We start from the raw sequence: 14,667 nt of genomic DNA on the forward strand, positions 1-14,667 counted from the left end.
CTCTTCGCATGCTTAAGTTTTTCTCGTACTTCAACATCTTGCAAGTCCAGCTGAGTGAATTTTTCCTTCTTTTCCTCAATAAATTTTGTAATCTTATTTACTTTTCTGGAAAAAAAAAATTGAAGTCAATTACAAAGACTACACAACTTGTATAATGCTTCACCTTGGGGTACTCAACCAAAATGAAGACATGTTAAGAGCATCACACAAATTCAAGAGGAAATCATCCACAACCTGTAAAACAGTGCATGCCAGCTATGCCCAAATAGTGGAATCACAACAGGCTATAAATATTTTGTGACTGGAACCAACTAGAATGGAATCCGTGAAACACTGCATCTTATAAAAGCACATTTTCACTCAGATCAAACAGCTCCCACAACAAATATCAATTATCAATGGACTGACCTGCTTGTTTTACAGCAGGTGCTTTGAAATCAGGAAAGGAAACACCACTTCAGATTTTCTAAACTCTCTTGTTCTGTGAAGGTAGAAACTTAACAGTGGACATCCAAAAGATGCAACATATATTCACCTTTGTCTGAAAAAGTGAAGACTGGGAGGTTAATGACCTGATTAATATTAAATTTAGGCATGTTAATGTTACTTAAGCATGTACTAATTTATATTTATTTTTACTAAAGGTAATAATGTGGAAGGAAATATTACACTTGTGAATATTAATGAGCCCAAAGGTTTATGTTGATTTGTGCATTTAATGTAAGTGTTTTTTTATTGGCTTTTGGTCTTTTATTGATGTATATAAGTGATTTGATTATGTGGAAATAACATCTGATGAAGTCCAGTGGATAGGACGAAAACGCATGTATATTTTTATAAGAGCGTTAATGAAAGTGTGTTTCTGGCGGTTTATTTGTGGTCATTAAAGCTGCGTTTTTATGAAGGTGTTTCTTCTCTGGGACTTGCACTCCTAGTTATAAATTAAATTTAGGCACCACTTTTGGTAAAAAGGACTGGTTCGTAAAGAAACCCTATGTTTGTTAACTATAAGGAGTGTTTGATATTCATTCTTCTGGCAGAAGTGATAAGGAAGAGTTTTTAAGTCAAACTTCAGATCAGATTTACCTAATGGTTCAAGGAGAAATGAATAAACACTTGAAAAATATTGGAATCTTTTAAAGAATGTCCAAGTAGGTTCCTCTGAGAAGGACTTTACAAAGCTTAGAAAAAGCTCATGTACAATTACTTGCAGCTATATTAAAGTTTGAAATGGCTGCTAGTTGTAACTTGACAGTTGCAGAACTACCATCATTAAAGTCAAGAAGCTTTAAAATCAGTGCTAAGAAAGGGTCTAATTTCTTTTTATGTGCCCAGAAAAAATCTTTCCTTTACTTATGAAAAATCTTTTAGTGGATACTTTGAGAAGATAAACTAATATAATGGATGGGAGACAGATTGCCTGACCTGTCTAGCATTCAACGGAACTGGAGAAACCACGTGGTCAACTTCAGAGCTGAAATGTCAGTTCAAGTCATGCTTGTCTAGTACAATAGGTCTGGAGCTGGATTACAGAATCCAGACAGTTGAGGAGGTAAAAAGGGGAAACCAGGTCTAACAAGGCCAGTAAGGGGCAATGAGGACAACTGTGCTCTTCGACAGAGATGCTTTCTGGAGAAATTTGGGAATGAGGGGTAATGGGGGCAAATATAAAGGAGACCAAAGGGCCAAGCATTAAGTAGAGCATCCCTTGGAGACTCCTCCAGTGTGTGTGTGTGTGTGTGGGGATCAGGGCCAACAACCTGCTGTGCTTGCTGCTGAGGGGAGATGTGAAAAGGTCACCGTTTGGCCTCAACGATGGAAAATCTCAGCCATGTTGATACTGAAAGACCATTTCTGAGAGATTAGAACAGACCCGCTTAACTTGTCGGCAATCATGTTGAACTTCCCAGGGATGTGTGTTGCTATCAGAGGGAGTGGGGGAGATCACCCACTGCCATACTCTCAGCTTCTTGAACATAAAATCTGGTCCCCCCTTGATTGCGGATGCATCAAACCACAGACACTGTCGGTCTAGAGAGAGAGTCCTAGTTGAGTGCATCTTGAAATGCCTGCAATGCTAGGACAGTTCTCATCTATAGGACACTGACATGAGTGTTGGCTTCTTCAGGGGAACATGTACCTTGGACTGTCCTCAAGAAGTGCCCTAGCCCACCAAACCTAAGAGGCATCTGTGGTCATTGTGGCCAAGGGTTGAGGGATCAAAAAGGGACAGCCTTGCGTTGGAGTGGATCCATCAGAGGAGGCAATTCTTGCAAGCTTGAGTTATTTTGACTGGCCCAGATAATGGGTGGGGGGAGAACAAACCATTGAGTTCCAAGAGTCAATTAGGAGGACTCTAATACAGAACCTGGCCAGTGGCAGAAGAGTGATCACCACTGATATGGATCCCAAAGCTTAGAGTATCAGACAAGTTGGAACAAAAAAGTTCTGAACAATCTTCTTGACCTGAAACCCAAGAGCTGTAACAGAGGGAGAGAAGCTATTTGAGTGGCTAAATTGAAATGAGCATCATTATGAGCAGAGATTTGCTGTAAATGACATATCCCCAGACAGGACAGCTTAAGTACTCACTCCCTTGCTTAAATTAGCTGATGCCTGGTTGGAACGTTCAGGAGCCAGTCATCCAGGTATGGAAACAGAGTCCCAGTAGTATCAAATCAGCTGCTACGATTGTCATGCACTTGAACACCATTGAGGCTGTGGTGAGACCAGAGGGCAGCACACTGAACTGGTAATGATTGGCTCCCAATCAAAAACAGATATCTTCTGGATCTCATATTAATTTTTATAGGATAGTACGCTTCTTGAAGGTCAACTGAGCACATCCAGTCGCCCTTGTGAGAAATGGCAGAATGGGCTGAACCATGACCACCAGGAACTTTGTATACAGAACTGAGATCCTAAATAGTTTCTTTTTTAGCACTAAAAAGAACCTTAAATAAGTTCTGGACACTCTTTGGTCTGGTGGACTCTTGGATGACCGTAAATTTTTTTTTTTTTTAAATTTCTAGTGCCACCTTTCCCTCTGACTGGGTGTAACACTGATGAAGAGGGATGGGAAAATAGTGTGATAACCTCTGGCAATTATCCTACACACCCATGAATCTCATGATATCTAGCCAGGCTCATGGGTGCAGGAACAGACTATGCCCACGACTGCCTCCAGAGATGGACAGTTGGGCCTCCGTTCATGAGCACTGATGGATCTTGTCCATGGGTTCTTCTAGATGCCTTATTAGGCAGACCATTCCTGCCACAAAGGTAGCGTCTTCATTTGAGTTCTTCCCTCTATCCTTTGGTGAAGTCCCTCCAAGGGCATTCTAAAAAACTTTGGGATTTCTTGATGCAGATTTTTCTACCATCTTGTTCTTTTCTAGGAAAAGACCGTTCAAGAGTAGGAAAATATACAAACAGCAGACAGGGTTTTCCCCTCCTGTTTAAACCTAGAGATAGACTTGAGTCTTTTCCTTAGGGACAGGCAACAGGATTCCAAAGGGTACACTGACTAAAGACTATTTTAAGAGTTCCGCAAAAACCAGACATCCAGGCACGTCTCCCAACTGAAATGTTTAAACCAACCACCCGTGAAGTACCCTCAGCAGCATGAGAGATCAACCTCATGGACAAATTGGAAATTGACTTAAGGGTGGCCTACTGCAAGAAAATCTTGCTTCCACTGAAGATATGGACCCAGACAGATTAGTTAAGTTCCTTGATCAAATCTCTCTACAGTCTAGTAAAATGTGTGAAATAATTCAATGACCTAAAAGTGAAAGTCGAAGCACAAGCACTTCCAAAATCTGTCCAGCACTTAAGACTCCCTGTTAGGAGAATGCACAGAGGAACTCTTTCACATGGCTATCACAACCATGGCATTAACAGGTACTCCTTTACTCCAGTGAGGTGGTCCTTGGGTGGTGCAAGTATATTGCCTTGTCTCTTAGGTATAGGCTCAACTGTCTGATTTCTTCCACACCAGCCAAGAGACAATCTTAAAAAATCAGTGGGTGGAGTCAACCAAGAGGTAAATGGTCCAGACCCAAAAGCCTCCAGAAACACTAATTCACCTTGGGAAGGATTCTTGGGGATCCAAGCAGCCCTTTGTTTGAGGAGCTCCAATATATCATCTCCAAAGGAGACCTCTGGTAGTGATATGGAGGACCCATCCCTCCATCAAAATCAGTGTCTTCAGTGCCAGATTCTTGTGGGAAGTCTAAGTGCATCCTTTTGCATGTTCACCTCCAAGGAAGCTCCGTGGTGAGATACTCCAGAGAGTTATCGAAAGATGACTATACCCTGCTGAGTGGTCTGGAGACAAGGTTTCGGCTGGCTAACCTAGTGGAATGGATGAAGGCGGCTCAGGACAAAATAAAATCAGCAAGTCTGATCCAAAGAAATCTGGGTTGTCTGAAATCTAGGCATAGAGGCTACTCTCCAATACTGCAAAAGCAGAGTGCCTGGGGGAAGCAGGAACCAACTAATACAAGCAGCTCATAAATAATTACTCTGCTGTCGCCACATGTAAACCACCTGAGGAGTGTGAAGCTACGCTAACACAGTCTCTTCCACTTGGAGATAAGGCAATTTTGAAGTAGGTTCCAACACCTCTAATCTCACACTATGGCTCAAAGTAGTCTGGCTCCAAGATACATTGGGGCAGACAACTCAAACCATCAGAGTTGAAGCCAAAATCTTTGGATCAAAGGAAGACAACCCAAAGTCGTTTGGATCCGATGTTGCCAAAATGGAAGGATGCAGCTGAGGAGGACCTATGATAGGTTGTGTTGCTCTATGCAGGCTCTCTTGACTATGATCAGATCAGAGTCAACTTCAGTTTGAATCTGCATCCTGAGATGCTCATCCCGTACACATCTGCTTTGGATAAGTTACTGCAAGTCCAGACATGGAAAGCATTAAAAGAAGGCTTCAAATATCATCTGGGAGACTGCTCTAGAAACTCTCAAGTTTTAATGCAATAGGCTCGCGTGGGAGTTTTCGGACCTTAACTTCAGTTCCGGAACAGTCTGAACCGATTTTCTTGAAAGCTTACCCATTGGCTCAATCAAGTTGAGTATCAGTATCAAATTGTTTTATTAGTGCATGGAGGTTGAAACCCTTGCATATGTCATAATCAACGTCTAGGTACTTGGGGTCGAGAAAATGTACCTGCAGCGTGGGCGTCCAGATTGGGGATTTTATGCACGTACGCCACACATTTCTTGAAGCCAGAAAGCTTGCCCAACATATTGAAAAATTAAGGCCACAAAGAACTGCAGATGAGCTGGCACTCTGCTGGAAAATGTATGCCAAAAGCTCAAGAACTGCTGCAATATGAGCTGTGAATGGGTCCAAGTTCCTCTGAGAATCACAGATAGAAAAACGCTTCCATTTGCTATGGTAAATTTTTCTGGTGGACAATGTAGGAGCTGCCACCAGAATAGACTTAACCGGGGAAGACAAATCTGGAGTCCTAGCAATGAAGGGAACTGAAGAAGCCATGCAGTGAGCTTCAGACTGCCCAGGTCTGGAAGAAAGCCCCTCTAGGGATGCGAAATGAGATCCGGTATGGGATCTAGAATCCAAGGATGAACTACAAGAGGAGACCAAAGACAGAAACCAGATTTAGTGAGTCCAGAATGGGGCAATGAAGATAATTCTGTTCCGCAACCTTCGAGCCTTGTGTAGAAATTGTCATGAGATGAAGGGGGATAAGCATAAAGATAATCGGGAGGCCAAGCATGGACCACAGCATCCTTATGGGATCCCCCTTGTGGGGGGGGGGGGGGAATCAGAGGGAAGAACTCACAGCACTTTATGCCAGAATGAGATGCGAAGAGATAGCAGCAACGCCAACCCCACTTGAGGAAGATCTGCTCCACTACTGAAGGATTCGGAGACCACATGAAAGGCTTTAGAATAGTCCTGCTCAGTTTGTCCACCAGAATACTTAACAGACCATGGATGTGTGTTGCTACGAGAAAGCGTCTGGCGGACATAACCCATTCCCACACTCTCATGGCCTCGCGACAAAGGGGACAGGACCTGGCTCTCCCAGTTGTTGATTTACCAGACCGCTGAGCCTGACTAGTGATCATTCCCAGAGGAAAAAAGGCATGAAGGGCCTGCAACACTTATAAGACCATCCTCATCTCTAGAACATGGATATGGAGTTTGGTCTTGTTCAGGGACCACGTACCTTGCACCGTCCAGCCCGAACAATGCTCCCCCCCCCAGTTAGGAGGAATCCATGGTCACCACAGCTTGAGGAGGGGCTGCAAGAAACTAGCGTCCCCCCGATCTCCGGGGAACATATCCACCACAAGAGACCTCCTGCATGCATTGCTTATGTGAATAGGATGAATCAAGGGCAGATCTAAAAGGGACCACTGGACCACTAAAGCACAGTTTTGTACCTACCATAAATGTAGATGTTAGAGTGTATACACTGCTGCAGTCATTACACTTGGGTTATCCTGCAGTCAGTCGGCCAGAGTTCCAAAGTCTTGGTCCGGTGTCTGTTGCTGTCGCTTCCTCCCGGACGTCAGTGCGCCAGGGGTATACAAGATGCATCAGACGCCATTTTCTCCAGTTTTTCTTGCCCCAGATGTCAGGTGCCCCCGAAAAGGTAGGCAATGTAAATTGCTAATAAAACATACATCAGAAAAGCAATCAAACTTTGTTACCAGCAAATACTCCCCATAGGTAGTAAAGGGTAGAAGGCCTAGCTAAGTACCAGCAAGGAAGAGGGGAAGGAGGGAGGGTAACCTAGACTAGAGCAGTGTATACACTAACATCTACATTTATGGTAGGTACAAAACTGCACTATGTTCGTGTTACTGCTGCAGTCATTACACTTGGGTAGAATCCCAAAGCTGAGGTTGGGTGGTTGGTACTATAAGGCATTAGGGGTGGCTATAAGGCCCTGCAGCACTGCAGTGGCAAAGCCAGCTCTGGATTTAGAGTAAAGAGGGAGATGGTATTGCTTGGTGAAAGTACAGAACTCCAAGTTGCTGCTTCCAAAATGTCCTTGTTAGGTACTCCTCTGAGGTAGGCAGTTGATGTGGCTGTTGCCCTGGTGGAATGAGACCTAATACTGTTAGGTACTGCTTTCCCATGGTGTGTACAGCAGAAACCTATACAGTCCCCTATCCACTTTGAAATGTGGTGTTTTGAAATGGATTTCCCTGTGCTCCTCCAGCATATGCTACAAACAATTGCTCAGTTTTCCTGAAATCTTTAGTTTTGTCTAAGTAGAAGCGCAACTGCCTGTGTAGGTCCAAGGAATGCAGAATTCTCTCCCCTTTATTCTGTGGATTTGGATAAAAAGTTGGCAAGTGAATAGTTTGATTTAGAGCCACACTTGATACCACCTTTGGCATAAAAGTAGGGTTGGTTCTTAAAGACACCCTGTCTTGGTGGATAATGATGAAAGGTTCCACTGCCATTAGTGCCTGTAATTCGGAAACCCTTCATGCTGAGGTTATTGCCAGGAGCAGAGTAGTTTTCCAAGAGACATATTTCAAGTCTGCTGAGTTAGCTGGCTCAAAAGGAGGTAAAGTTAATTTTTCCAAGACGATGGCACTCTTCGGAGAGGTCTTGTTTTTAGCCCCTCTGAGGTACTGTTTTAGCAAAGGATTAGAAAAAATTGGTGGATCTTAATGAATGAAAAGGAGAGGCCTTTGTCCAGCATCTCAGTTAAGTATTGTAGTATCTGAGGAATATTTGGGACAAGAGGGTAAAGGCTGTGAGCCTGGTTCCAGGCACAGAATCTCTTCCATTTATCCGAATAGGCTTTCCTGGTGCTAGGCCTTCTGGCCTCCAGAATGACATCCATAACAGCTTTGGAGAGAGGCATTGCTTGCTTGACTAAGGAATCTGCCATGCAGCCAGGTTTTAAGTCTTGAGCTGGCTGTGAAGTATCTGATTGTTTTGCCGAGTCAGATGATGTGGGATTTGAGGCAAAATCCATGGTGGACCTTGTGTAAGTTCTTTAAGATTGGGTACTAGTGCTGGCGTGGCCAGTCTGGGGCAATCAGGATCATCTTTGGCTTTTCTTGACTGGCTTTTAGTACCTTTGAAATGAGAGGTAGTGGTGGGAAAGCATATACTTGCAGGTTTTTCCAGCTGAATAAGAGGGCATCCACTTTCTGTGCTTGTGGGTGCTAAGTCCTTCTGCAGAATTTCTGTAGCTGGCTATTCATTGGGGATGGAAACAGATCTACGTCCAGGCACCACCATTTTTGTGTTATCATTCTGAATATTTGTGGATGTAATTTCCACTCGTGCGGATCCAGGATGTTCCTGCTTAAGTCTGCCAGTGTGTTTTTCTCTCCTGGCAGGAATTGTGCTTGCAGATGAACTTGATAGGTTAGAGCTGTGTTCCACAAGGTCATAGCTTGTCTGCAGAGGGGATATGAAGGAGTGCCCCTTTGCTGGTTTATGTACCACATAACTGTGGTGTTTTCTGTCTGTAGTAGTAGTTTTCCTGGATGCAAAAGGTCCTTGAAAGCTATAAGGGCATTGTGTACAGCTAGCATCTCTTTTTGATCGATATGAAGATGCCTTTGTTCTGCGGGCCACTTGCCCTGAATACATTTTCCTGCCATATGTGCTCCCCAGGCGTAATCTGAAGCATCTGTTGTCAGTGTTTGCCTGGCTGTGGGTTGAGTGAAAGGCTGCCCCTTGTTGAGGTGACAGATTTGAGCCCACCTTCGAAACTCCTGTTGAAGGCAAGGAATAAGTGGTATTACTGTTTCCAAACAGTGACAATGCTGTGACCAGACACTCTTTAGGTACCAATGTAGTTTCCTCATATGCAGTCTGGCATATGGAATTAGAAGTATGCAAGATGCCATGTACCCAAAGGCCTGCAGAATTTTTCTTGCAGGGAGTTGGGTTTTTGTTGCCATCAATTGGAAATATTGAGTCAGTTGTCCTTGCTTGTCTGGCGTGAGAAGCCATCTGGGCCATTGTATTTAAGCTGGCACCCAGGAATATCATCTCTTGTGAGGGCACTAGTTTTGACTTCTTTTCGTTTACTGTGTACCCTAGGCAAATTAGCAATCTTTTTACAAACGCCAGATTTGAATTCCTTTTTGTCCACATAATGCAATTATTGGTGCCAGGCATTTTGTAAAGACCCTGGGCGCAGTAGATAAGCCAAAGGGCAGTGCAGAGAATTGGTAATGCACTGAACAAGCTAAGAATCTCGGGTATCTTCTGCAATTTTGTCTGACAGAGACATGCAGGTATGCCTCCTTGAGGTCCAAAGTTATGAGCCAAGCTTTCTTGCCCAGCATGGGAAGAAGCTGCTGTAGTGTCAACATTTTGAATTTTGGAACATCCAGGTAAGTATTTAGAGAAGAGAGATCCAGAATGGGCCTCCAGGCTTTGTCCGTTCTGTGAACCGGAAAGGGTCTTGAGTAAAATACTTGTCCTTGCTCCTGTGTTGGTACCTTTTGAATAGCTCTCATGTCCATGAGTGCTGTACTTTACCTTTGAGCCTCTGCCCATTGATTTTGTGGCAGATTTGGCATTCCTTTTAACCTTGGCAGAGTGCGAAAGTGGAACCTGTTACCTTGAGATAAAATAGAGAATTCATTTGTCTTTGGTGATCATATGCCAATTGTGAAAGAAAAGCGCTAGTTTTCCCCCCAAGGGGGCTGCCAAGAGAGAAGTGCTTGGCAGCTGTAGTGGGAAGTCATTGGGACTTTTTTTTTTAATAAGGTTGAGGCCTTTCTTCCCCTTCTTTCTGGGTTGAAGCATCCCATTGTCGAGGCCTGTAAGAACCTTGTGGCTGACTTCTGCCTCTTGGACGTCTGTACCTGTCCCTTTGAGGTCTAACTGGAAAGGACCAATTTTTTGTTGGCCAATTTCAGCTAAATCGAGGAGGCTGAACCTGTAAGAAATCCCCCACCGTTTGCATAGATTTTGCCTTGTCCTCCATTTTCTTTAATACCTCTTCTGCCTTAACTGCAAATAAAACATCCTGCTGCAAAGGTGCATCCAATATTTTTGCTTTATCATCTGGTAAAGTCTGCTCTTTTAACCAAGCATGTCTTCGAATGACAGACCCTGTAACTGCTGCTCTACAGGAGGCCTCTAATGAATCAAAATCACACTGCAAAGCATGTTTTCCCACTTGTTCAGCTGCATGCAATAAATCCTGCATTTCCTTATAGTTAGGAAGATCTGAATTTGGAAGCATTTTTTTGTTTCAAATGAGACATCAAATATTTATGATATTTAAACATGTGAAACTGGCAATTTAAGGCCCTCATTGCTAAAGTTGCAGATGTATATACTTTCTTCCCCCATCTGTCTAATGCTCTTGAATCTGTCAGAGGGGACTGGATTTTTTGCTGTAGAGGCCTTTACCCCTTTGGGACCCTGGGAAATAGTTTCAGGGTCAGCAACATGGCTTTTTATAAAGAAATTTGTGAGAGTCAGGGACTCTAATATCAGTCTGGCTTAACTGGAGCAAGAGGTAAAAAAATCAGGATTTAAAATGGATTCAGAATACACATCATCCACAGTATCCAACAATGGTGGGACAGCAAGGGGTCTGTGTTGAGGTAATAAAAGAAAATCTGAGCCTTTTCTTGGATTCTGAATAATCCTGGCCCTCCCAATTGAAATGCTCCCTCATGGTATGTAAGGTTTCCCCAAAGGAGTAGTCCTCTGGTGGGGAGACTGAAGGAAATGATTCCTCAGCATCAGAATCCTCATAAGGGGGTAAAGAGTATCCTTGGTCTGAGGATGAATCTGAAGAGATGGACACCTGGTCGGATGAGTCAGTCTACATCCTGTCTAGGCCTTTTATTAGGAGGGTGGGACCCCCTGATCAGAGTAATTAAGTCTTCGGCCATTTTGAGCATCTGTTCCTTGGGCATGGAGGCCTGTCCTGGTCAATGTTGAAGTTGTTTGTTTTTAAAGGGGTTTTAGACTTGGCAGAAGATTTAATGGTTAGCTGAGTAGGTCTGAAAACACCCTCAGAAGCTGGGGGTTGTTCAGCAGCTACGGATCCCTCTGAAGGATAGTCTCGGTAGGCTGTAAATCTGGTGTATCCGAAGGCCCAGCCATCTCAACGTGGGAGTCTGAGGCGGCCTGTGGTTCCAAAGAAGCGGTCAGGGGCTGCAAAGGCACCTCGCTGAAAACCGGAGAACCAGCGACTTGGCCTAGATGCGGCTTAGTCAGTTTTGGGCCTCTGATGCCTGTCCTAGTCTTTGCGCTTTTTGTGTATCCCGGTCGATTGTTCCGACGGCATGGTGTAATTGAATTTTCTGCCAAAATAATGTCGGGCAAAAATCAGACGTTTAATAGTGCGCTGGTTAAACCTAGCGCAAAACTGACAACCAGTGAAGTCATGGTCTGAGCCTAGGCATGGGATACAATAGGAATGGAAATCCTTATGGAGGTATTTGCTTCCCACAAGAAATACAATTAACTTTTACTAACATCGGTCTGAGGCAAGTTTCCCCAACGGGGTACTTAGCTTTGTAGAAGACTTTGGTTCTGGATTCGGAATGAAAATCTGAGGAGTCGGCCGACCGGCACTTGCGAACTGCTTTTGCTTCGGGCACTGCACGGCAAGAGAGACTGGAGAAAATGGTGTCTGCTGCATCTTATATACCCCCTGGCGCACTGACATCATGAAATAAGCGACAGCAACTGACGCTGGACCAAGACTTTGGATCTCTGGCCGACTGAGGGACCGCCTGACAGCAGGATAACCCAAGTGTAATGACTGCAGCAGTGTAACACGATAAACATCCTCCATTGTAGAACTCTCATATGAAGGCGAACAGGGGAGAAGAATACTGGTGGCTGCCATGGAACCCAAGGCTCTCAAAACCGCCTCGGCTGGTGGAAGGCGAGACTGTAGGATCACAGATACATGAAGTTGTAAGATCCGAACTCTTTCCGGAGTTAAAAAGGCCTTACTTAGAGGCCATCGATTCTTGCTCCTATATAGTCGAAAACCTGAACAAGGTCCAGAGAAGACTTGGCTATGTTGATTGCGATGCCCAGCAAGTCTAACAATTTCAGGAAAACTTTCTGGCCTGACAAAGTAAATGAAAATCACTAACTGCAGAGCACAAAAGAAAGAAAAAACACTTGGTAGAGAAATCCACTTTATATAACAGAGCAAAGCTTTCGGGTAGAACCCTTTGTCAATACTAATACATAGACATCACATTATCACAGTTTAAAATACAGGTAAACAGTCACATGACTAGCAGCCCAATATAGTAGTGTGACAGCATTAAAGTAATTAATACAAAAATATAAAACATAACGAAATAACAATATAGTAATAAAAATACAAAGGTATTCTAAACCATAAAACATATTAGTACGCCTTCCAAGCAACATTAAAACATTAAACACATATTTCATAATTTAGTATGCTGTATCTTAACCAGTATGGGTTTAAGACTAACCATATTGTTTAAGCCTGGAAAAGAATCGGAAGCAAGTCTCAAAATCCATTCATATTCCTTGATTTCCAGGTAATTATTCTTGTCACCACCTCTAGGTGTAGGATAAACATCAATAACCCTAAACATAAACCTATGTTCACTACCATAACATCTCCTAATTTCTGATTTATGTTCAGTAATACGATCTTTTAATTTACGAGTGGTCTTTCCTACATAGAAGGAACACCACGAGACACAGATAGCCAAATATACCACAAAAGATGAGACGCAGGTCGCAGATACTTTGAACCTATAGATTTTACCACTAGTGGGATGTACAAATATGTTGCTATCTGTTCATAATATCAGCACAACAAACACAATTAAAGCACTTAAAAGTGCCTAAGTTTGCTGAGATGGGCTTGGGCAATGGTCTAATGAAATCTTTGTAACAACATACTTTTTATAGTTCTCGTATTTCTATATGCAAAGGATGGTCCATCACCTACTATACATTTTACTTCATCTGAAGCCCTAAGGATAGCCCAATTTTTCTGAATAATCTGTTTAATATAACTCGTCCTTGTATTAAAGGAAGTAACATGTCTGATAACTGTCTGAGCTTAGACTGTTGTTCTTAGCTTTATTTTTGGCTTCATTTACATTTGTAACTTCATCATTAGTAATTAAGTTATCTGTACCCTATATGAAAACTGGTTTCAAATTTATCTTCCTATCAACTATTTTATTTTTCACATTAGATAGCAAATGTACATCATATCCACTAGATACAAAGTCTTCTATTGTCTCATCTAACTGCAGTGAAAAAATAGTATCATTGGTATTTAACCTACTCGCTCTACTCACTCTACTGAATTGGGACATTGCTATACCTTTAAACACATGTGGAGCATGCATACTATTATAATGAATGTATCTACCTGAATGTACTTCTTTCCTATGTACATTAGTGTGACTAACACCTTCACATAACTGTAATTTAACATCTAGAAAGACTATAGTGTTGCCTGATGTTTCCATTTTCAATTTCAGAAAATCTGTAGTTGCGTTCAAATAATTCAAAAATTCATTCAACTCATTCATGCTACCATCCCAAATCATAAAACAATCATCCACAAAACGTTGATAAAAGCATATCGTACCAGGAAACTGGTTTCTATCATTATAGATATTTTTCTCCCATTGGTATAAAACCAGGTAAGCATCTGTATTTGCTACCGAAGTACCCATAGCTACTCCAGTAAGCTGAAGAAACAAGGATTCATTAAATAAAAACACATTATTTTTCAAAACCACATCCATGAGGCAACAAATATTTTCAATATGTTGACTATTAAATGTTGATTGCGAGAATAAAAATTCTCTTAATTCAACCCCAGTATCATTAGGGATAACAGTAAATAAAGAGGTAATATCCAATGTAACAAAATAATATTTGCCCTGCTCCAGCATACCTTTTACACTATTGTGCCACAAACGTAGTTAACATAAAAAATCCGAAGTATCTCGTAAAATAGTATTACATTTGGATAAATATGGTTGCAATTGTCTTTGTAAGTACAAAGAAATTGGTTCAGTAATCCAACCGGCACCTGAAACAATGGGTCTCATCGGTGGATTAACAATAGATTTGTGGATTTTAGGGATACCATATAGATGTGGAATGACTGGGCATGATGCAGTAAAGTAATGAAATAAATCTAAACTTATATATCCAGTCAGCAGTTTCTATGTTACTTGAAGATAGCAATGCTTTTAAGAGCATTACACATTTAGATGTAAAAAGTGTGTAGGTTATGTAAATATGGTTATTTATGAGCAACAGTCGTAGTTCCAATAGCAGGTTAAATCCTTTATTTTAACAGACAACAGAACTCGCCAAACAAGCGCTTTCGCCTGCTTGTACCAGGCTTTATCAAGTTGAATTAAATGAATGCTTTCTGTCCTTTATATACTAAAAGTATTTAGTCATGTGATATTTGCAGCACTTGCTAATTACATTAACAGAACTTCTGCTTGTTAAAAAATGCAGTTTAAAAGTCTGAATGATTCTTAAACGAATACTAATTCCAAAATTGACAAATATATACTGACATATTCTAAAATCTACCCAGTAGAAACATATATATGCTCTCAGTAGTATCATAAAAATTCTTCTTAAAAATATACACAAAATAAAAATGTTTTGTGTTCATTTTTATGT

The 14,667-nt window shown here is 42.0% G+C and overlaps 1 protein-coding gene across 1 annotated transcript in view; it reads right to left on the bottom strand.

Moving 5' to 3' along the window:
- The window catches only part of SMC4 (structural maintenance of chromosomes 4), a gene marked incomplete in the record, with an annotated part of 1,657,727 nt that overhangs the window by 1,013,401 nt on the left and 629,659 nt on the right, over nt 1–14,667 (bottom strand). The window contains 1 exon segment of the mRNA XM_044070462.1: nt 1–105. This exon segment is cut by the window's left edge and continues 46 nt beyond it. Coding sequence (XP_043926397.1) covers nt 1–105 — 105 coding nt within the window.

The sequence above is a fragment of the Protopterus annectens genome, chromosome 4.part1 (assembly GCF_019279795.1).
Source record: "Protopterus annectens isolate FY-2018-M chromosome 4.part1, PAN1.0, whole genome shotgun sequence".
Taxonomy (NCBI): Eukaryota; Metazoa; Chordata; order Ceratodontiformes; family Protopteridae; genus Protopterus; species Protopterus annectens.